General features: G+C 37.6%; 1 protein-coding gene and 1 non-coding gene across 2 annotated transcripts in view; both read right to left on the bottom strand.

Annotated features, from left to right (window-relative positions):
* The window catches only part of Rnf130 (ring finger protein 130), a gene marked incomplete at its 5' end in the record, with an annotated part of 61,225 nt that overhangs the window by 1,294 nt on the left and 34,980 nt on the right, over positions 1–24,951 (bottom strand). The window contains 5 exons of the mRNA XM_015506411.2: positions 5,776–5,869; positions 9,415–9,619; positions 11,204–11,300; positions 19,471–19,553; positions 22,045–22,116. Of these exons, the coding sequence (XP_015361897.2) occupies positions 5,776–5,869; positions 9,415–9,619; positions 11,204–11,300; positions 19,471–19,553; positions 22,045–22,116 (551 nt within the window). The remainder of the gene's footprint in view (positions 1–5,775; positions 5,870–9,414; positions 9,620–11,203; positions 11,301–19,470; positions 19,554–22,044; positions 22,117–24,951) is intronic.
* Positions 559–626, bottom strand: Trnat-ugu. Its single transcript has one exon. It is a non-coding gene; the product is annotated as a tRNA-Thr (tRNA).

Raw genomic sequence — 24,951 nt, 5'->3', positions numbered from 1 at the left:
ACCCCCATTTTTCTTAACACTCTCAGTGCCAAAGCAGCAGTTCTCCACTCCTTCTCTTTCATCACTTCAAACTCCTGCAAGGGAATGCCAGGCCTCTGCTAGCTCCATAGATGAGCCTGGTGCCTAGTGTGCAGTGGGAAAATGGCTATAAAAATGAATGAGAGTCATTCAACTTTTTTTTTTTTTTTCGGTACTGGGGATTGAACCCAATTTCACTTAACCACTGAGCCATATCCCAGCCCTCTTTTGTATTTTATTTAGAGAAAATGGTCTCATTGAGTTGCTCAGGGCCTCGATAAATTGTTGAGGCTCGCTTTGAACTCACAAGCCTCTTGCCTCAGCCTCTGGGATTACAGTGTATGCCACCATGTCCAGCAGTCATTCAAGTTTTTGAAAGGATGTTCCCAACTTTACAAAAAGCCCTATGCCTTATTATTTATTATAATATTACTATTTATAATATTTCCTCAGAAAAACTGGCTATTAGATAAAAGGACTTTATAGAGGTGAATCAAGATCTTTAAATACACTTTATTTTGCTACTCTTTTTTTTTTTTTTTTTGATACTGGGGATTGAACCCAGGGCCTTGTGCGTACAAGGCAAGCACTCTACCAACTGAGCTATATCCCCAGCCCTGCTACTCTTTTAAGAATTATAAAGTAATGTAGTCATAATATTCCTAATGTAGCCAAAACATGTAAAGAACCATTGGGGAAAAAAAGAAAAATAAAAAGACCACTGCCAAAAACAGACATCTAATCAAAGGTTCTGGCTGCCTTTAATACTTTTTTTTTTTTTTGTAATCATATTTCAAGAAACTAAATTTGTCTTCTTCAACCACATTATTTGGAGCCCTCAAATGACTCTCTGGAGTGGTTGAAGACAAGCAGTGTAAAGCAGAGTTGGAACCAGAACAAATGGGTTTGAATTCAGTGTTCTTCTTCCTATAGCACCTCTCAGGGGTTATTTAATCCTTCTGAGCCTCAGTTTATTCTTTTATATCTAAATGTCTTATACTCAGAGTGGCTAAAAGGAGAAATAATTACCAAGAGAAACAAGGGGACCCAATATGCAGCAATACATCTCAAACACAGGGCGAATTTAAATCTTTGCTGGAATTGCTACAAGAAAGGCATTCTCATTAAAATAAAAATGAAGACAGTTATTAGAATGAGCAAAAAGTATTTGGCTGAGAACTAAAAATTTAAAATTCTTTAGGCCAGTGTTAAACTGAAGGATACCACCTATTAGCTTATAAAATCAATTTAGAAGTCCATGACTGGCATTAACAAAACCAAGTATAAGACAGATTACACTAAAGAATCATGTCTGTTAGTAAAATTTCTGTTTTACTTATCTACATGGGAGTACTGTGTCATGATGCAAAATGTATCTTACTATGGAAGAGGGTGAAAAAAAAAAGTCTGACAAATACCATTTTTGAAACTTAAGATTCCTTTGAAAGGGGCCAGGAAGGCAACCCAAACCCTATTATTGGGCTCTGATTCTTCCTAGGAGACAATTCAAGAGGGAAATCTATCTCTAACCTTGATAGTCGAGCTCACTAGCATTCAAAGTACCCATGTCTTAGACAACTCTGAATGGCAGAAAGTTCTTTCTTATATTTAATAGAAATCTGCTTCTCTGTGATATCTCCAGAGCTCCAGAACTGCAGAGTGAGCATCTCCTTCTGTATGTGATGGCTAGTCAATATGAGGGTGCTCATTTAAGGAGTATTAAATGAGGGTACAAAGGTTTACCAATATGGGAGTAATACCTTGGGGATGGGGCACTCAATGAACAGTAGCTATTTTCATCTTTAGGAGTTCTTTGAATATCTGGAAAGACCTCTTGCATCATCTCTGTTCCCTCTTTACTAAACCAATCAGCCTCAAGACATTAAATGATTAATTTTTCAGATCCTTTTATATTGAGATGTGCTAATCTGTCAATTTTCCTCTTACAGTCCTGAGCAGAATAATTCAGAAATAATCAGTACTGAGCAAAACAGAAATGTCAATTTCTTTTATCTGGTCGATAATTTTAACTACCAAATCTAAAAGGCAGACAGCTTGCTAGGAATATCAGAAAGCTAGAAACCAGTTTTTCTTTTTTGCAGTGCTGGGGATTGAACCCAGGACCATGATCATACTAAACAAGCACTCTATCACTGAGCTATACCCCCCAGCTCAAGCTAGGGCTTCCTGATCTCAAGTTATGATAGGGGAACATTTGTTCCAGTTATTTCGTCACATTAACCACATCAGATTCATTTCCTCCTGTGGAGACAGTTTTGAATGGTTAGGATGTGATCTCGATGAATCACCATTCTAGGAAATGGAAAAGGGCTCTAGAGGATACCTAGTCAACTTAAAATCTATCCTACACTGTTGACATACTTGTTCCTCAAAAGCAATAATGAAAATATGTATCTTTCTTATAGTGAGAGAAAAATAATAGGAGCACAAATATAAGCTAGTGGATGTTGAAATTTCACAGGGTTTATCTGAGTGACAGAAGCAGAACAAAAAAAGCACCTCCCATGGGAGCTGAAGTTTAATAATCTTCCTTACCTAGGTACAAGAAATAGAGGTATGAGGAAGCTAACACACACACACACACACACACACACACATTTACCTTGCATTTATTTGCTTCTTTGACTACCATCCTGTTTATATTTGCAAAGTCCCCAAATTCACTACATTTGTTTGCAGTGTTAAAAAACAAAATTTAAGGCACAATTAGTCACAGTAGAATACTTAACTATCTTTAAATATGTTTATATATGTCTATCTTATAAATGGATAAAGTTACCCAGAAAATTAAATCAGGGTGATTAAAAAAGGGATCTCACTTTGGCTTTTTACTTTTTTGGTGGATAAATCAAAAAGAGAAGACAGATTTCAAAGAATTTACAAATGAATCACAATTTCAATTTATTTGCCAAATAAACCTCTTCTCTGGAATAAAATCACAGGGATTTTTCATCAACATCTTTGAGACAATGGGAAAGAATGACTATTTGTTATGCTTTCTATTGTCTCCCACAATAAAAATGGACTTTAAAAAATTAATTCAGCTGGGCATGGTGGCACATGGTAGCACAGGAAGCTGAGGTACGAGGATTATAATGTTCAAGGCCAGCTTCAGCAACTTAGTGAGATCCTGTCTCAAAATAAAAAACAAATAAATAAAAAGGACTTTAGTGGTAGAGTGCTCCTGGGTTCAATCTTTAGTACCAAAAAAAAATAAAAAATAAATTTAGCTGGGTGTTATGGCCCAGACCTGTGATCCCAGCTACTTGGGAGGCCAAGATAGGAAGATCCCTACTGGAGGCCAGTGTGGGCAACTTGGTGAGACCTTGTCTCACAATAAAATAGCACAGTGGTAGAGGGCTTGTTTAGCATGCATGAGGCTCTGGGTTCAATCCCTAGCACTGCAAACAAAACAAAAACCCCAAATCAACTCACAATTACTGTAAAAACAAAAAAGCAAATGCATAAAAGCACAAAATGGAGAGGAAAACATCACCCCAAATTCTAACTTAAGTTAATCACTTTTAATATTTTGGTAACCACCCTTTCATACAATGACATGTGTGCATATACATATAAGTGTACACACACACACACACACACACTCAATTTCTCTCTCTAAATGAGATCATGAATATTGTTCTTCAGAGTGGTTTTGACTGAAGGCACAGAAAAAATAGTCAAATGAAGAACTGCAGTATCAACTCTCTACAAAGGTTGGGCTAAGACATGGATCTAAAAGATCCATGACTTAGATTCTGAGTCATGCAAGCATTTATGCATGGAACTGAAATAATATGACCCTGGTACTTAGATTTATAATAGGTGCCATATTTAATTGAGCATTCTCGAAAATATCTCATGCATGAAGTGAGCATCTGGCAGATTCTGAGTGGCAGTCAGGTGACCATTAAATTGCTTAATGATTCTCAAAAAGTACCCAGAGTGTCACTGTTTGCTTGTTCTGATTATGACTCATTAGGAAAAATTTTAAGTAGGCTTCTATTACTATCTTGCCTGATGGGTCAGCATGAAAGCAAGCAAAAGAGGTGGTTGCAGTAAAAATAAATATTTCCTTTTGAACTGAGGTTTGAATCATAGGCACTCATGGAGCTCCTATGTTTTTGTATCCTTTTTTATGGAAGAAATCAAATTTATTTGCCAAGTAATAAAGGCAGATGGCCACCTTATTCATAGAACTTTGAAAGAATTTCAGCAGAATTGGTTTAACATTTATTGAGCACTTATTATGTACTAGGCACTGTGCTAAGCACTTTAATATGCTAATTCTCATTAATGACCCTGTGATGTAGTCTTACAGTTATCTCCATTTTATGGACTAAAATACACTTAAGATAAAACTTAATTGTCTAGGTCTTACAAGTAAAAAATGGAGGAGCTGAGAGTGAAATCCAGGAGTGTATGACTCTAGAGTTGAAGGAATTAACAAGGTGCTCTGCTGAAGAACAGAATCAGAAGTCCCCCAAATACAAGCAGCTGGCTGTTGACCTAATGGCTGAGGTAGAGACTACTCATCTCAAGGCTGAGAGTGCCTATGACCATAACATCCTGCCAATATGTAATGGCATGGATGCCAAAAAGTACTTGTATGTACTCAGCCAAAAGATCAAGTTAGAGATAATAAGATGTCACTGGAAGAGGAGGTTACTTGCCCATTGTTTCTAAAACTGGATATTAATTAAATCAATAACATGAGTCTTTTGGTATTATTAATCACTTAAAAAACAGGATATAACTGAATAGAGAGCACATGAAGTCTACTAGTATCAATTTAGGTTCAAATTTGGACAGGTCCCAGGGTTGCTTCCATCTCTGATTACTTTTCATGAATACTGGTAAAAGAAAGGACTTAATTGAAAATGCTCAAAATTTAAAAAACAAAAAACCAAAACACCTTTCCCATATTTTATCACTGTAGAAAGTTACTTTTGGAAAAATCACTGGACCAAAATGGACCTTAGCAGTCATCTAGTTCAATTTTCTATCCTTCATCTTACCTATAGCAGTCTCCACAAGCAGTATCTACTTTCTGTCTGCATTCATAGCCCTGGGCTCCCCTGAGGCAAACCATCCCACCATTAAGTAGCCAACGTATGTTCTTTCCTTATTTAGTTGAAATCTGCCTTCCTATAAACTTCCTTTTGGCCCCCTTGAAAATATAGTTTCTGCCCCTTGAAAGTATAGTTTATATCGATTTTTTTCTTCCTGACAGTCTTCCCTAAACATTTGGAAACACCAGGTCCTCTTTCTGATGGTTTCTTATAAGCTAAACATCTAAGTTACTGTCCTTAATCTTAGGCAAGGGTGCCAGTGTTCCCCCAAAAGCTGAATATTTAAGTCTCCAGATAAAGTCTGATGAGCTCCCCAAAGTGGGGGCTATTCTTATTGATGGTGTGGACACTGACATTCTTTACATACAAGACTATGCTGGTTCCCTCAGCATTTGTAACATGGACGATTCATTTTAAGCTTGATGGTACATGAAAACTTTGATTTTTTTCAAGTGAGCTGTTGTTGAACAGGGTGTGACCTCCCAATCTGTGTAAATGACCATAAAGATATGTTCATAGAATAATTTATTTTGCTAGCTATGATCCCACTGGTATCAGTATGGAATTGGTGGGAATCCAATTCTCACCACCTTTATGAAAATTACTCTACATATTTTCTGGGATCATCTGGCACATGCAATCCAAAAAACAATTTGTTACTTACTCATTAGCATTCAAGCTAGCTGTGGCTCTGATGATCATGTAGCAGAGTGTGAGAGCACTGAGGAGGCCAAAACTGGCAATAATAAACCATTCTTCTGTTGACAAAGGAAAGGGAGGAAATCACTCTGGGGAGAAGGTTAAGTCAAATTGATGTCAACATTTCCCTCAAATGCAACGAAGCAGACGTCAACGGAGGTGTAAGCCAAGACTGGCTCAAGGAAGTGAAGCAGGAGGAGGTTTGCCAGAGAGCTACTAACTGGAGAAGGTTAGTGGAAGTACTGGTAAAAGCTGCAAGGGAGAGAGGAAAGCATGGCCCAACCATTTCTTCCAGTTTAGGTTCTGAGGTACGTGAGAAGTATGGCCACCAAAAATTGTGTAGGAAAAATATGTATATAAAATTGCACATGGACATATTTATTTTCATTGGTAACTGAAATGACGATATAACCACACTTACAACCATCTTTCAAATTTCACTTTGTCATTTCTGCATGGTTGATTCACTCATTCCTAGCTAGCTAAACGCTCAGAAATATGGCATAGTGGCTCTCAAAGGTCTTGTGGGCACTTCAAGCAGTCTCCAAGTTTGCCTTCCAAGATACCACATCTACAATTTTTTCTCTTATGTGCAGGTTTTCACAGGACATTAAAAGGATATCTCACTGGGTATAAAGAAAATGAGTACCACCCTTTATGAGTCCATTGTGGGAAGCAACACTTGTTTTTCTGGTGTTGAAGTGAAGTAAGAAGGGTAAGTGACTGACAAGGTACTCAGCCCACCAAATGGTTGAAAACCTCTGGTATACAGAGATCTAAGGCTATCTATAGTTCTCTCTATGGTCCGTCAGTCAGTCAGTCTCTCTCTCTGCTTCTTCCTCTCTCCATCCAGGAAGTCAGTTATTATTTCCCCTTAACTTTAATATTCAGAAAACATTTATTTGGGACCTCAAAATCAACCTGAGAATCATTATGACTTCCTAAAGTCTTTTTTTTTTTTTTTTGGTGGTACTAGGGATTGAAACAGGGGCATTTAACCACTGAGTTATATCCCTAGTCCTTTTTATTTTTTGAGACAGGGTCTTCATGAGTTGCTTAGGGCCTTGCTAAATTGCTGAGGCTGGCTTTGAACTTGCAATTCTCCTGCCTCAGCCTCTTGAGCTGCTGGGATTGTAGGCATGTGCCACCATGCCTGCTCCTAAAAGTCTTAAGTAGAAAATATTTCTTAAGAGTATGCACTAACTAAGGCTGGTATTACTCAGTAAAATCCCCTTGATGTCTGTAGTAAGGCGAGAAGAAACATTTACACTTGGAACGCCAAATCTTCATGTGCAAAAGTTGTGTGTAACATGGTGTTTCTTTATCTGAGTTTCGAAAATCCTAAAACTGTATGCAAAATTGTGTATGCATTGACACTTTTCTAGAAAAAAGATTCTGGTTTTTAAGGTAATGACCTTAAATGGTTAAGACAGATTGCTCTTCATGATTCCAGGATGCTGAATTTGTTCTACATGCATATCTTTGTCCTCATCGAAATTTATATTATTAAAATGCTTAGTAAACTCTTAGTGCAGCCACTGCCTTTTGGATTAGTTTTCTTCATCATCAGATTCAAGTTTTTTATTTATATCAAAATGAACCTCTGAGAATTCATGTAAAATCCACCACTTTAAACTATATATTTTAGGTTAGAAATATGTACACTGAACCTTTAAAAAATCAAGAGATGAAAGGTTATCAACATCAAGGAGCTTAACACAGCATTCTTTTTATCATATTAAAAACTTTTTTTTTTTTTTTGCCTTTTGAAAGAGCTGGGGATCAAACCCAGGGCCTTGCATGTGTTAAGCATGCTCTCTACCACTGAGTTACATCCTTAGCTCATATTCTTAGAGACTTTTGTACATGATATAAGCAGACTGACATTATTTATAACTTCAGCTTTATTTTTGTCTTTTTTTTTTTTTTTTGCTATGAGTTCACTTACAAAAACTAGTTAAACGAAGGAGGAAGTAAACATTCATAATAATACCCAGCAGGCTCAGGAGTACTTAGCAATGATCTACTGCAGCCAGAACCTTGGTAGCCTCTGTTCTCCTAACTACTTATTTAGCACAGTGCCTTGCACACAGTGGGTGCTGGGTGAATGTACTGTAGTTGGTATGGTGCTACAGGGATTTGGAGGGAAAAGCAGAGGTAATTTGGATCTAGCTTAATCATACAAACTTTACTTATTGGCATCATGTGTAAATTCTGCTAAAGGCAATTAATTTGGTACATGAAGTAATATTTTATCATCAAAAGCATAAGATTTTGAGGACATTTCTGCATACAATATTAGAAGGTCTGTACTTTATGTAGTAGTAGGTGCTCAATAAATGTCTAATCAATGAAGGACTTACAAAAACTCAATAAACAAATAACCTTCAACTCCTTTATTATTATTAGATCCAATTTTTAAAATTTAAAAAATCATAAAAAATAAATAAAATAAAATCTAGATCACAAAACTTCAATGTCGAAGTAGGAAAACCATGAAATGCTATTAAAACAAATCACTGGGAAATGGCAAGAAATGAGCCAAACCATATCAAAGAACAGTTTTACTTATTTCAAACTGCATGAAGGATTTGGGAGTTCAGATAACTGATCAAATAAAACCTGAGAAATAATTTTCTAATAATTATCTCTGGTTGGTTCCACAAACCACATGAGTCTTAATACATAAAGAAGACTTATTCTGTAACTATTTTCCCCCATTTTACTGACTCCCAGTTGCAAGTGCAGCCCCATCAGCTTCAGGGATTGAAGCTCTAGGCAAGGCAACAGCATAAATTGGAAAAGGCAGCACCAGAGCAGCGACAAGAGATGGGTGACAGGTTGTTAGATGGAAATTGCGCGTAAAGAATGAAATTGAAGAAAAGAGTTGGCTTGTTACTGGGTGAATGTCTACAAAGTCCATACACACACCATTGGCCCACTCACACCATATGTAGGCATTCCCTTAAAACACTTTGTACATTTATTTTCTATCAACAGTTCAACAATCAAGATGCTTATAATGAGCTCAGAACATTTCTTTTGAGGCAGGTTACCCTTTGGCTTTTCTTCCTTCTCATGTACAATTATAGCAAAGGGTAAAGTGCCGAGAGACCAAACTTCTGAAAAAAAAATATAAAATAAACAATGACATGCCATCTCAATTGTTCCTGAAGCCTTGAAATTTTAGGTTTAAATTCTAAATTAGGTTTTTACTAAGTGGCCTGCAGCGTGGGAGATCAAGAGCACCAGTGCTCAGCTACCTAACATACCAGCATTGATGCTGCTGGCCTACGTCACATTCCAATGTCTCCTTAACTGTTTGCAATGCAAAGATTTCAAAACAAGGTTTATAAAGCAGCTACTAAGACAAACCTCTGAACAACTGTTCATCTAGTACAGCTATTTCTATTAATCAAACACCAATACACAAGCATCTTATTATAAAGTTCCATTATTCCAAACATCTGTTTTAACAAAAGTAATTACCTTCTCAGTTACAAAGTTGCTGGCCCAGGTGGACTCATCTCTCCCCTTGGCAGTCACTGCATGCCCAAACCAAGCAGCAACTCGCCCTGTGCCTGGGTAAAGGGTCCCCACTTACTTGTTACTGCAATGTTGATTTCTCCTGTTCTAGGAGTGAGCTCCCCATCCTGAGGAAGAGGTGATATCCCCGAAGTTCGAAGTGGCTCAAGGCCAAGGGAGGTGTCATTGGCGAGGTCACCTAGGGCTGATCTTCTGTTAACTGCTTGGGTTCTGGTGAGCCTTTCCATATCAAATGCTACATTATCAGTACATGGCAGATTTGGCTGCAAAATATTTCCAGGTTAAAAATAATTGTAAAAAAACAAGTTCTTTCATAGAACCCTGAATGTCTGATACCCTATTGCAAGGACTTCACCAAGTTCTTTCCATGCAATTTCTTCTCATTTCACTTCCTATCTATGTTTTCTACTCTCACCTAAAAGATTTTCTTCAAAAGGACCAGTTCATTTCCCAAAAATGTCACAAAGGAAAACCAAAATCTACTGTAGAAACTTGAGAAAACTGGCCAATGATTTTTTTTTTTTTCCCCAAAGATAACCCTTTATGGACATGACTTGTATGCACAGGGAATCATAATCATTATTATAAGGCTGACTAATTAATATTCAATTTAACACCTTTATTTTATTTATTTTTACGTGGTGCCGAGGTTTAAACCCAATGGCTCATATATGCTAGGCAATATATGGTTGAGTTACAACCTAACCCCCTAATATTCAGTTTAAAAAACAATGTACTATATTACTTTGATTAATGTTAAATGTTAATGTTAAGGAACAGCTGGAATATAAAATGCCCCTCTCATCTTAAAGTAGATCAAAGTTGAAAAGACTTTTAAACTGAAAGAAAATGATCTATTTCAAAATCTAAGCAACTAATCCTGAAGGAGAGGTACACAAGTACTTGGGGCCAAAGTCTACCATTTAAAAAGTAAGTATAAAATTCTTCTTTTTTGTACCAGGGATTGAGCTCAGAGATGTTTAATCACTGAGCCACATCCTCAGTCCTTTTTTATATTTAGAGACATGATATTCCCAAGTTGCTTAGGGCCTTGCTAAGTTGCCGATACTGGCGTTGAACTGGAGATCCTCCTGCCTCAGCTTCCTGAGCTGCTGGGATTACAGGCATGCTATAATCTTTTATATAGCTAAACTATATTATCTCTGACAGGATCTCTGGGGACTGAGGATAAATGGGGCATTACTGTCCAAATGTATAGCACTTAAACTGTGATTTGATAGTATATTTAAAATAGGACTACTTAAATTTCTTTGGATTGCAAAGCTAAAACGAGGAGTTCATCTGTTCAACCAAACTCAGCTGTTGAGAATATTCATTTATTATATATGTATTTTTAAAATATTTTTTTAAGTTGCAGATTTATGTGGTGCTGAGGATCGAATCTAGTGCCTCACATGTGAGGCAAGCGCTCAACCACCGAACTACAATCCCAACCCTCATTTATTATATTTTTGCAACCAGAAAGTATTTTATTTTCCTCTAAAAAAGCACAATCCTGGATATATACTTCTTTTAAGGAAATAAAGGAAGTCTCTAAAGTTCTTGGTAAGTCAGTGTTGGTCTTTGCACTGTCAGAGCCAATCTCTATGCCAATAGTTCTGTCAAAACTCTTTGCCAGGTTGTTAAAAGTTCTTCTGAATCTTTTGTAATCTATAAGAAAGGTACTTGTTGGACTAACAAGGTTATCTGAAAAAAAAAAAAAAAAAAAAAAAAAGGCCAGTGTATTCTTGTGAGACTGTCATGTCTCCTATTATAACAAATATGTTATGTTGTATTACAATTAGATAAGATACTATGCAAAAGCAATGACAAAATTGGAAACATACCACAATTCCCAGAGCCTTCAAAATATTAAGTTTGCACATAGGACAGGTACAATGTTCACTAAGCCATGGATCCACGCATGATTTGTGAAAAACATGCCTATAAAATAATGGAGAATTATGTTATAAATTATATACTGAAAAACTGTTAGGTCAAAATGAAAACAAATGAAATTTTAAGTTAATTTGTTTTTCCTCCTTTTAACACGTTTACAATAACCCAAAGACAAATACTGGAGGTTTATAAAAATATAACTTCTAGGGCTGGGGCTGTAGCTCAGTGATGGAGCACTTGACTAGTATGTGAGAGGCACTGGGTTCGATTCTCAGCACCACATATAAATAAATAAATAAATAAATAAATGCCCATCAACAACTAAAACACACACACACACACACACCCTTTACAGAAAATCTAAACCCAATCTCTTGTATGAATAGTACTATGTGATGAGAACTAATGAGTAGGAGATCATTGTTTGGAGGTTTTTATTTTGCAGTCGTGGGGATAGAACCCAGGCCCTTGTGCATACTAGCTAGGCAAGCACTCCACAACTGAACTACATACTGATCCTATTTATTTATTTATAAATAAAAAAGAGACAGGGTCTCATTATGTTGTCCACGCTGGCACCAAACTCCTGGGTTCAAGCCATCCTCATGCCTTAGCCTCCTATGTAGCTGAGACTACAGGCTCACACCACTGTACCCAACTTGGACTTTTTATCCTACCAAATTCCAAAAAAGACTTGAGGAAACCTAGCAAATTTATTAAGAATAATGGTATTCATACTTTGTAAATCAGTTATTCTTCTTATAATAATAGCTTATATAGAAAAATGGAATTTTGGGGCTGGGGATGTGGCTCAAGCGGTAGCACGCTCGCCTGGCATGCGTGCGGCCCGGGTTCGATCCTCAGCACCACATACAAACAAAGATGTTGTGTCTGCCGAGAACTTAAATAAATAAATAAATAAAAAAAATAAAAGAAAAATGGAATTTTGAAAACATATTAAGCCAGGGTTAAAATCAAGAGTTTTCTGTGTAAATTATTAATTAGTTTCATGGAACTCAATCTATGTTAAATATTTGTAGAAGTCACAGGGCAGCTGGAACTATTTTAAGGAGTGAACTGTGCCTAAGAATCAAATAACACTTGGCAAATTTCAGCTGAAACTTTGTGTGTGTTTGTGTGTGTGTGGGGGGGTGGGTAGACATGGGTGATTTCCTCTCACATTCAGAACAGAAAATTACATCCTCGGGACAAGAAATAAGTCAGCCACAGAAGGGTTTGAATTCTTTGAAGAGGAATTTATGCCTTTCAGAGGGAGAAATGACTTTGAGGGAGCTACAGAGATTATTCTGCAAGCTCAAGAACCCCTGACTGAGAGCTCTGAGAAGCTGTAATTGAGACTGAAAGAAGCTTGGGGTCCTTGACAAATTGGGAAAGGAGTAGACACCAATACAGACTTTCAGGACACTTTTGGAAAACACACTAAAGTCTTAAGTTTAGAGTAAGGGAAATTTTGAGAATGATACTAAATTAGACCATGGTATGTCTTTAAAACCCTGATTGTTAATTTATAACTTAAATGTTATGATTGCTGTTTTGAAATATGCAGTTTTGGTTTAAAATGGGGTCTTTTTTTGGGATTTGGAGTAAATATTCATGCATAATAAAACTTCAGTCAACAATATATACATGCTCTTCCATCACCACTTGATGACCTTGTATCATTTAAGGACAAAAATAAAGATTGTGAAGTCTGAATTTATCCATGTAGTCTAAAACTCGCAGATAATGCATTTATCCAAAAACTTATCATACTTGAGGGCTTTTATTTTAACCTTAAGGTTTTTACTTAAGAGTTTGAGTGCCAGTAATCTGTAAGGAAGACCTAAATTAGTTTAATACATATAAGGTGTTGTGCCTGCTTCTTATTACTTGTATCCATGTATGGGGAGTATTTTAGAGTGAGATGAAGAGTTCCTTACTGCAGGGCTCAACCCCAGGGGGCATCCTCACTTTTCAGCAGTCAAGGTTGGCTGCCATCCAAACTAACTTAAGACTAGAACAAGGCTTTAACCCTTTTGGGGGATAGATCACTTTAGATCTGATATAAATTATAGAACCTCCTCATAAAGTCACAAGGGTGCCTAATATCTTACATGTACTTTTGGGGGGCTTATAGACTTCTGAAGGTTTGGCTAATAAACAGGAGGGAGTGGAGTGGCTGGGAATATGTTCCAAGTCAGTTCTGCATAGGGTGGACAATGGGATCTGGCTGGCTGATAGGTGGTAGAAGAGATAAGGTTATGGGACTCTGACCAGGGCCACTTTGGTGCTGAAGTGGGAGGTATGCAAACGGGTGGAGGCAGCTAATATGGCCAACTGTGGATGAAAACCCTATTTTAAGCAAGTAGCAGCTACCTGGGGTAAACAATGGTTTGGCTCTAGCACTCCCTGCTCTGGCTGCATTTCTATTACTGGTTATTCATAGAGAACAAAATGGCGTGACTCCCATATTTAATTTCTAACTCTGCATGAATTGAGTGTTCTCTACCTATCTGTTCCTTTAAGTGAACTCATTAAATGAATCTTTCATATGTTGTGGTTCTTGAGTAAATCTTTCCTTGCAGGTTTGCAGATCTGAAAGAAAAAGTGCCCACTCTCTGTTTTATTAGACAATTACAATCTCTCCTCTATGTTATGAGGCACTGCAACGAAAGACAACAGACTAATGGGTTCTCTAGGGACAAATTAAGAAAACCTTCCATAGCTAGCTCAGAATCTGAAAGATTCTGAAAGATTCATTTTAAAAAAGCTCCTTTTAGCTATTTGCACATCCCCACACCCCAAGTCAAATAATCACCCCCAAACTCTGCTTCCTCTGACCTAGAACTTTTCTTTTTAGATTTCCTACCAGCTCAGCTCCTGTGCATCTCAACCCAGATCTTCAGTATCAACTCCTTCAGCACACTCCTTGCTTTTGGAGACAAAACTGAGCACTTGTTCTTTGTAGTCATCAGTCCTCTGACATAGTCCCCCCGCTTCCTACCATCATCTTTATGAACAAGTACCCAGAGCTTGATGCCTTCTCTTCTTCATCACCTACTCTCTTCATCTTCTTGCTTTTGCATCCTCTGCTTTATTGTTTCATCAAACCAACTATGGCCTTTCCCTCCCTGCTGCTATAACCATCAGACCCTTGATGGACTACACTTTCTGCCTACCCACTGCCTCACCTGAAAGCTGTGTGGTCAGTAATGGGAAAGGTGGACTTGGTCTAACTCATGAGGTTATCTGGAACAATAAATGAAAAACTATATATGGAATACTGAGAGAAGTATATCAAGGGCTGTGTGAATGAAAGGTACATTAATTAAACAGGCAAAGCAATGTAAATATTTTACATGGCATCCCAGTAAATGGTAGAATGCTCTTATGGCACACCCTGGGCCCCAGAACATCTGGTGGGGAGCCTTTTCCCTAGCCAGAGGGTGGATCGTGGACATTTAGAGATTTCAGAAGGTGGCACCTGAGGCAAGTTAAAAAGGAAACCACTTCCATTGTTAAAATGAAAGACTTCAACAACAAAAAAATACATAAAAGCAGAAAAGGCCCTAGCACATTTAGGGCTGAGTCTTGTACTGCGATGGGAAGCAGGTGATGTGCTGAGGAGCAATGAAACGTGAAAAGGAGCTTCAATCAGATCTTCAACCAAAAAAGTTCTTTATTCCTATAAGAAATACTTTGGGATACAGAATGCAAAATATATAGAACATGAAAGAAACAAAACCTGTAATACTGAAATACAGTGCCCTTCCCCTTTCCTATTTCTCACATAGCCATAAACTAGAGAGGTCAGAAACACAGCAGGGCTGGGGTGAGGAGTCTACATTGAAGGTGAGTTGTTTCACAGCTCTGCAGCCTCTGGGTGCCGTGTTAAGGACCTGGCAAACAAAAGGATCCAAGATTATTAAAAGTCAGAAACAAGAATTCCTTCCCCTAGCCAGGACTGACAGTAGATACATAGAAGCAGGCCCTCCCTCCAAGGTGGGGGTGATAGAGCAACTCCTCAACAGTCAGCAGCCAGTTGACTGACCCATTTTAGTTCCCAAGCTAACATCTTAAATGTGTATTTCTCCAGGCTGCAGCACTCTACTTCTAAAAAGAGTATTTTTACCCACTAAAAATTTGTGGCTAACCTTTAAATAAGATGACTGTTTGTTTCTAAGACATGCTGGCTAACGTCCAAAGGATGATCAACTGTAATCAACTGATATAAACAGGAGGTCCCCAAAGCATAGCCAACTGCCATCTGTCCACAGTAAATTAGTGCAACAGAAAATGAAAAGTAAAGGTCATGCGACAAAAAACCCCAGCAATCCATGAGAGGTCTGATATCTATAGATAGAAAGGCTTAGTTCAGTTTCCAGAAAGCCTTTCTTATTAAAAATGAAGGACAAAAAGACACAATGCATCTGGCTGACTTTATCCCTTACTGAGGTAGAGAGGCAGCAAGGACAAATCCTTCCAAAGACAGCTATGAAGGGGAGTCGCTATAGGCAAGTACATGGAAGGTGATAAATTTGAAAGAGTTTTTGAAGCTGGAATAGAAAATACTTGACCATGATTAAAGCTGATGAGCAGAGACAGAAAGAACAAAACTGGAGGGAGCAGATAGTCAGAGAATCAATACAGCAAGGTCTCAGGCAGAAGGCAAAGAGCTGCAGACAGAGGCCCACGTAGAAAGAGCAACACCAAACCAGAAGGGGGTTGCCTCCTCCATTCTGACAGGAGGTGTAAGTGTGGATGGCAGTGTGGGGGCAGGCACACTGGAAGTGAGGGAATCCAACCACTATTTCTCTAGGTGAAGTTTACTCTCTCAAAGCGAGGAGTAATGGGATAAGTTAGGTGTTTAAGGAGAATGAAAACACCTGGAAGTGCTGCTGTGATGAACAGGGAGGACAAATAAGGCAGGAGGAGGGCTGTGGGCAGTAACTGAGGCATAGCTGTGGAGTAGAGCCCTGCCTGTCCAATATGTTCAGATAACTATGGGAAGACAGAGAGGGACAGAGATGCATAATAAAGGAACCATGGCAGGCTTGGGTTCAAAGACCATAGAGACAAAAGAGAAAGGGAGGGTACTGGAGGTAAAAGGAGGATAAGCAGAGGCATGAGGTAAGAGATTATGCAAAGTAACTTGAGATACATCCACTGGAAAAAAGAAGCTTGGAGAAGATTTGCGGTAAAGAACATTTGTGTGAAGATATCCTCTGCATCAGTGGTCCACATCTGGAGACATTTTTCATTGTCACAGCTGCATGGTGTGGATGCTTTTGTCCTCTAGTAGTTAATGGCCAAAAATATGCTAAATATTGTCGTGCACAAAATCACCTTTCCAGACCCCTCCTCCACACAAAGCATTATGTGATCCCAAATGTCAAAGCTGAGAAAACCTCTTGTAGGTCAAAGGTTGTCACAAAATATTGCATAATGTGGAGGGCTGGGATTGTGGCTCAGTGGTAGAGCGCTCGCCTAGCACTACATAAAAATAAAGGCATTGTGTTGTGTCCATCTACACCTAAAAAATAAATATTAAAAAAAAGAGTTTAAAAAAAATATTGCATAATGAGGAAATAATTTAATTTTTATTACACTTGAGGATCATACTGTTGTTACCACTTCAGTGAGGTAAAATGTTTTGCTGAGCAGGTTGAACAATATAGTTTAGAGAAAGAGGCCACTTGCCCAGAATTGAGGGGTAAGAGTAACATATAACAGCAGGCTCCAAAGCAACATGGAGAACTTTTGACACACAGTCAGGGCAGCAAGCATAGTCAAAAATAAGGGCCAAGACATACAAGTGAACAGTGCTGTTACTAGGGGTGCAAAGAAATTCTGTTAAGTTTGCCAAAACTTCTAATTTTCAAAAGAAGACTACAAATACGAAAGTTGAGAACCAGTTTTCCGGTTTCAGTCACAGAAACAGTTAATATCAACCAAGGCTTTAAGCTTTAATGGACAATGTGGTCTTATTATAATAAATATGCCTAGGCTCCACTTAAGGTATTTCTGAAAGCTCCCCTATTGATCCTAATGTATGGTCAGATTTGGAAAGCTCTGGGTTAAGCTGAGGAAAATGAAAAACAAAAACAAACACAAATCCTCAGAATAAAATTTTGGAAAAACCAGGCTTTAGGGATGGAGAGAATGACAGCAAATTTCCCAGAATCAACTATTTCAGGCTGAGACTCTCCTGAGGAAGACACTTTCATTTTAGTAATAACTAAATGGCTCCTCCACTCTTTAGGTACCATTTGGTTTCAGGGGATCCTGGGATGAGATAAGATGACAGAGAATTTGTAAAGTCTTGGCTTCTTTGTGGTCAAAGTTGGCATTTTCTGACTATGCTTTATAATTACCCTACTGATCCTTTTCCTGATTTGTATTTGTATATACATTTCCTTTAGCCTCATGTTTTAGATTGTAAATAATTAGAATAAGAAAAAACTGTCTTGATATAATTTAATTTTCTATAGGACAGCTTATGTTTAGTTTGATAGATTTTCTTTTATGCATAAAGTAGAATGATTTGACTTTTAGAATATTGGATTTCTGTTTTAGTAAACAGAATTATTCTTAAGTACTACAATTAAAAAACAACAATAATAACAAACCATCACCCAGATCATCCTAGGCTCAGAAGAGATTACTTTGTGACTAAGTAAAGTAAGATCAGTAGCCTTATGGAGACAACTATTCACCAATATTTTAATCATTCACATTTTGTATTATTAGAAGGCTGGGTCAAGCTATTTTGTGGATGTCTTTTAAAGAAAAGAGGGGAGAAGAAAGGAAATTTCTTAGGTGTAAGGCTTATCAGTAGTGTTCTTTTATTCTTTTCCAGATGATGCTTTGAATACTATTTTTTAATGTTTGCATTCCCTAATTTGGGATAAGATCATGGAAGACACTAACATGCTTAAAAAGAAAGCTCTTTTTAGGCATTAAAGTTTCAGTAAATGCTCTAGAGGGAGGTATGTGGTACTATGAGAGGAGTGCTGGCATTAAAGGTAGATGTATACCTCAGCTGTACCATTTTTTGAATTGTGTGATCTTAGAAACACTATTGGCTTCATTATCCTTCACTGCACAAGGGTACTGTGGCTTGAGTGCCCCACAAAGTTCCATTGTGATTAAAGGCTTGGTCCCCAGGGTGGTGAAGGTGAAGAATGGAATCTTTGAGGAATGGGGCACAGTGAAAGATCTTTCTTAGGTCACTGAGGGGTAAGAGGTATTTCTTGTGAAACCCCCTTGGCAGTTCCCACAAGAGTGTTACAAAACAAGCAAACTTGTCCTGTTTGTCTTCTCTCTCTTTGCTTTTTTTTTTTTTTTTTTTTGGTAGTGCAGCGGATTGAATCCAGGGCCTTGTGCATGTGAGGCAAGCACTCTACCAACTGAGATATATTCCCAGCCCATCTCTGTTCCTTTTTGAGAGGTGACCATTTGCTTGTATGTGGGTTCACTATGACGTGCTGCCATCTGCTACCACACTAGAGGCCAAACTCATGGGATCTACCCATTTATGGACTTTTGATCTTGGGCTTTCTATTTAGCCCCAAAACTGTGAGCTAAATAAACCTCCCTTTCTTCATAGGTAGATCATGCCTGATACTTGGTTCTAGTAACAAAATGTTGACTAATAAAAATGGGAGAACAACCACCTTTTTGGATTATTGGGAAGATCAGAGGAGACAGTAAATGTAACCTGACAGTAAATGTACTTGACCCACAGCAGGCACAAAGCAAGTATCAGTCAGTCCTTCCACTGTGTATAATCTATGTTCAGAAAAAAAAAAAAAAGAAAAAAGAAATAAGAAAAAGAAATCCAAATCCCAGAGGAAGATGAACACTCTTTGGGTCTCGCTGTAGGGCCTAGTGAATTCTGATTGAAGATGGAGAGGAAAAGGGGGCTGTTTTTGAAACCCACAGAAATCACAGAATAAAAACTCTAAGGTTTGAATGTCTGGAGGTTGTGCCATATGTATTCCTTTTATAATACATGTGCAATCAGTTTTTGTGAGGCAAAACTGGTCTTCATTGACCACAACCTCCCAATATGAGCAATGTGCAGCAGGGTCTTGGCTGGTTAGAAGAGCCGTTGATTAGGAGGCTCTCAGAAGCAAGTGGACACTCATTCTAAAAGGGAGAGACATACAAACACATTAATATCATTCTTTTCAAACATACAAAGCTGACATACTTGCAGGGCAGGATCCGAACAACATCATTCTGCTTATAGCTCTCTATGCAGACTGCACAATGATCAAAGTCTGGGTCTGTTTCCTGAAACGAAAAGCAAAGGATCACAATTCACATGCTACATGTATAAAATTCAGCTAAGTGTGTTTCTGTGGCAATTATGCTAAGCAAGAGGTTATAAAGTGAAAGGTATTAAAAATAACGTTTCCAATTGTTTAACAACACTGATATAAATTATACCTAAGCCAATCTTTTTCTTAAACTTGTATAATAATCAATACTACTTCTGTCTATGATATATCTTAGACTAAGAGTTCTAACTACTGTCAAGATTCACATCAACTGTCACCTTGGATCACCATTATCTCTGCCCACCTCCCATTTCCACTGTACTACTGGTTTATCTGAACAGGTTTCACAGAATACTGTACAAAAGCTGGGTCATCATCAGGAGAATCACCTCATCATCTCCTTAAGTACAGGCACAAAGATGGTGATCCCTCAGCAGACTGCTTTATAAAGACTTACCCCAGCTATGGGAGCACTGCATCTGGTCACTGATTTGGGGTAGAGAAAGATAACTGGATCAACTTAATAATGGGTCTTTATCAAGAGTCAAGGAGCCAGGCATAATGTTATATACCTTTCATCCCAGCTACCTGGGAGGCTGAGGCAAAAGGATCACAAATTGAAGGCCGACTTGGGCAACTTAGCGTGACCTTGTCTTAAAATTTAAAAAGAGCAGGGTAAGTAGCCCAATGTTAACATGCTTGTCTAGCATGTTTAAGGTCTGGGTTTAATACCCAGTACCACCAAAAGAAAAAAAAAATTAGGAAAAGTGTGTTTAGTCACCAGGATGATTTCCTTCCTCCTCAGGGCTGAAGAGGGTTCTATCTTAATTGTCATAAAACAGCATGCCAACAATCCAAGTCTGGAAAGGTGAACCTATTTGCTGTGTCATTGCCACTTTAACTGCAACTCAGTGGTACAGTTCTTGGCAAGTCTAAGAGGTACAAATTAAGATGTGTTGGCTTTAATAATTAAAAGAAAGATTCTATCCCTACCAAAACCAAGGGCCTCACACATCTTAGGTGAGTGTTCCTGCTTTAGCCTCTTGAGTAGCTGAGAGTATATGTGTGCACCACTGCACCTGGCTGGTAATATTGTTTGGTGCTAGCGTGGAGTAAGAAAGGTAGGTTAGACCAGCTCCTGAGAATTCCAAAATAATGGCAGTTGAAGACCAACAGGCCAAGAAAGCATTTATACTGGTTACCACTCTTTGGAGTTAAGTACAGCAGCTGTTTTGATGCTGTTTGTATTTTCTGCAAGTGACATTTTCCTTATTCTTTCCTTAGGGTATAATGAAATCCACTACCTCCAGAGCTGTGCCAAAGGCAACTAGATATACTTATGTCAAGGCAGTGGGGATAAAATGAGTAAAGTTAAAAAAAAAAAAAGTGAGAAAACATAAGACAGAGAATCATCTGAAATTCATCCTTTCAGGACTCTGCTAAAACATTAACACCGGGTATGGAATAGGAGGCAGTTCGAGTTTTATGTCCTTAGATACAATTTTTTCATTCTTGATAAGCCTGAATGACAGTATATAGAAACTTAACATTAAAGGCTATTAATATTGGAGAATCAAGGCTCCACCATAATTAGAACTCTAATTATGAAATTTTAGTTAAAAATTTCAGTTATAGCTTTTTGTTACTGCCTTTCTTATTTGGTCTCCTTAAGAAGCAGGCCTGGGCTGGGGTTGTGGCTCAGTGGTAGAGCACTTGCCTAGCATGCGTGAGCCACTGGGTTCAATCCTCAGCACCACATAAAAATAAATAAATAAAATAAAGTTACTGTGTCCATTTACAATTAAAAAATTTTGTTTTTCCCCAAAAGAAGTAGGCCCAACTCTGAAAAAGTGTGTTCTTCTTTTAAAAAAATGCTTAGCATACCGTAATGTTCTTCTTTTAAAAAAATGCTTAGCATACCGTAAAGAGATCACCCTGTTAACTGAAACATCCTAGAAATACAGGTCTTCAGTTTTAAGGGGGTAAAGAAACAAAACCCAAGAGATGCAAGCAAAAACAAGAAATACAGGAAGATAACACACATCTCCTGACTATAATGACAAACTGTCCCACAGAATTCTTGGAATAGCCAGCTGTGATGGCTCAGGCCTATAGTCCAGCAATTTGTGAGGCTGAGGCAGGAAGGAAGATTGCAAGTTTGAGGACAGCCTCAGCAACTTTGCAAAGACCCTGTCTCAAAATACAAAATAAAAAGGGCTGGAGTGGAGCTCAGTAGTAACAGTGCCCCTGGGTTCGATCCCTAGTACTGAGAAAGGAAGAAAGGAAGGCAGGAAAGATGGATGAATTAATTCTTAGAAAATGTATGCTGGGTTTTAGAGAAAAAAAATCACAGAGTCATCTGTAAGTAGTCTTGTAAAGTTACTAATGACAAAAGCTTCGAAGTCCAAGAAAGTGAGAAGGCTAACTGAAGGGCTTTCAGATGACAGGCATAGTAAATCACGATTTCAAAGAGAAGGCTATTTAAAGTTATTTCATTACTGTACCTTATCGCCCTTTTTTACTGTTCTGGTTGTCAATTTACTGATAGCTTTCTTGGCTGCATCTCCAAGGCGACGCTACAGAAATGACAAATAAAGACAGACATTAAGTATAAGATCTTCAAATGATGGTCTTTATTTTTTAATAACTGAAGGTATAAAGTCCCTGTTATCCTATACCACTCTTCGTCATATCATGTAAGGGGAGTCTAAAAGAGCAATTCAAAATTAGAAATCTGGAGAATCAAGGATATATGTACCATATATTCTGTGTTCTGATTATATAAAAAGTTTATTATAGCTGGGTGTCATAATCACATTTGCATTTTGTGTTTAATAAATACGTTAAATATGAATGCATTATCACAATCTAATTCTGTGTACTCCAAAGATACTACTCCTGCTCTAACAGCTTTTCCACTATGCTCTAGGGATGATCACTGTTTGGGATATAAACCATCCTAGCAAAAGAAATCTTCAGTGCTCCTTCAAATTTTTATTACAGCATCTACCATGGTCACAAGTTCTACTCTTGCTCTGCTACTACTATGCTCTGTAACTTTAGGAAGGTACATTTACCTACCTACCCAGGGTCAAATTATTCTCATTTGAGAGGGTTAACTCAGATACTATCTCTAAAACTAGATTTATCCAACATTTTGCCAGACATTGCTAGCAATGTCAGATACTAATGACCCCAAAAGGAAAGACAGTAAACCCCTAGCCTCGAGACACTGTCTGCATTGGGAAAAGACTAGTAAACATATTCTAACCTAATGTATAAGACAGGCCACTCTGGGTGGGATGACAGGAAAAGGAGGCAACCTCATTTAGGTTGGGGACAGAGCACAGGAATGTCAGGGAAGGATTTGAGGAAATGATGCCAAAGCAAAGACTTGGAAAACTAAGAAGGAAGGAGTTAGATAAGACCATAGGATTAGGAAGATGGGTTTTAGACAAAGGAAGTTTGTAGACCTAAAGAAAAACTGGTGTAAAAAACAGGTGTGGGAAGGGATGTACACTTTAATTACTGTGAGCAGCTATTTGACTGCTCAAATCAGAATGCTTTGTGAGTCAAGAGTTCACACTGGGAGGATGGGTACAAACTGAAACTGCCCCAGGCATACTGGGAGAGATGGTCATTTATATACAACTGTAACTGAAACTGTGAGCAGAGGCAGATGCTGACGCTAAAGAAATAAGGTTAGGACTAAAATAAGGGGGAGACTTCAGATTCTCTCAGGGGGATTTTTAAAAAATCACATTGTCTTTTAGACCACACTACAATTTCCCTAGTTATCTACAGAATGACTTTTAATAGTTGGCTTATTTGAATCAGGATACAAATTCAAACACTACACTTGGTTCCTAAGTCTCTAAAATCTCTTAGTCTGAGTTCCGTCTATCATACTCCCCCCCCCCCATTTTTAATAGTCTTATGGAGATATGACTTAATTACATATACTTAGAGGGTACACTTTGACATATATTAAATATTACACTTTGAAACTTTATGTACTTGTATTTTCAAGAACTACTTTAGTTGCATCCTCTAAATTTTAATACATTTAATTCATCTTCATTCAGTTTAAATTGTTTTCCAATTTCCCTTTTAATATCTTCTTTATCCCATTAATTGTTTAGAAGTTAATTTCCAAATATTTAGGGTATCTCAGAGATACTTGTTATTGATTTCTTACTTAATTTCAAGTGATTAGAGAACATATTTTGTGTGAACTTGAATCCTTTAAGGAATCTATTGAAACTAACTCCAGAGGATGAGGTAGAAGGAATTTAAGTTTGAGGTCAGCTTGGGCAACTTAGGGAGAGCCTATTTAGAGAAAAAAAAAAAAAAAAAAGAATAAAAGAGACTGGAGATGAAGTTCTGTGGTAAAATGTTCCTGGGTTTAATTCCCAGTAGCGGGGTAGGAGGGGGAATAAGAATCTATTGAGATCTGTTTTATGGTCTTGAGTGTACTTCAAAAGACTGTGTATCTTACTTTTGCTGGATGGCGTTTTCTATAAATGTCAATCAGGTCACATTTGGTATTTATGTTATTTGTATTTTATATACTTACTGATTTTTTTGGTCTATTTATTTTTCTAGTTTTCAAGAGGGGTTTTGAACTCTCCAACTATAATTATAGTTTTATTTATGTCACACTGTAGTTCTGGGTCCTCACTTCAAGTTTTTGAAGCACTGTTACTAGACGAATAACCATTCAGGATTATAACATCCTCTTGTTCAAGTGACCAGTTTATTAAGAAGTCAATTTTATCCCTGGCAATAACTGCCCTGAAATCTACTCCAGTATTAATGTAGCCATATCAACTTTAATTTGTGTTGGTATGGTAAAACTTTTCATCCTTTTAACCTATTCTTATTTTTATACCCATTTGCTTATTGTAGTGCTTGGGATCAATCCCAAGGCCTCATACCAAGCTCTGTATCCCAATCTCTTAATCTCTGCTTCAAATGAGGGTATTTAGGCATATACTTTAGTGTGATTATGGATATGGTTATGTTTAAGTCTATCTACTTGGTATTTGTTTTCTCTTCCCTTGTCCCCTTTTTAGGCTGAGAAATTTAATGATTTTAATGACTCCATATATCTCCTTTGTTGATTATTATTTAAAAAATATTTATTCTTAAGTTTTAGGTGGATACAATATCTTATTTTACATTTATGTGGTGCTGAGGATAGAACCCAGTTCCTCATGCACACTAGGCAAGCACTCTACCACTGAGCCACAGCCGGATTATTATTCTTATTTGTGTTATTTTAGTGGTTGCTTTAGGATTAACACACACACACACACACACACACACACACACACACACACACATATATATATATATATATATATATATATTTTATTTTTTTTTTTGGATCCATGCAATTCGGAATTCCA

The sequence above is a fragment of the Marmota marmota genome, unplaced genomic scaffold, assembly GCF_001458135.2.
Source record: "Marmota marmota marmota unplaced genomic scaffold, marMar, whole genome shotgun sequence".
Taxonomy (NCBI): domain Eukaryota; kingdom Metazoa; phylum Chordata; class Mammalia; order Rodentia; family Sciuridae; genus Marmota; species Marmota marmota.
The sequence above is the reverse complement of the archived record's forward strand: the minus strand, read 5'-3'. Positions and strand labels throughout refer to the sequence as shown.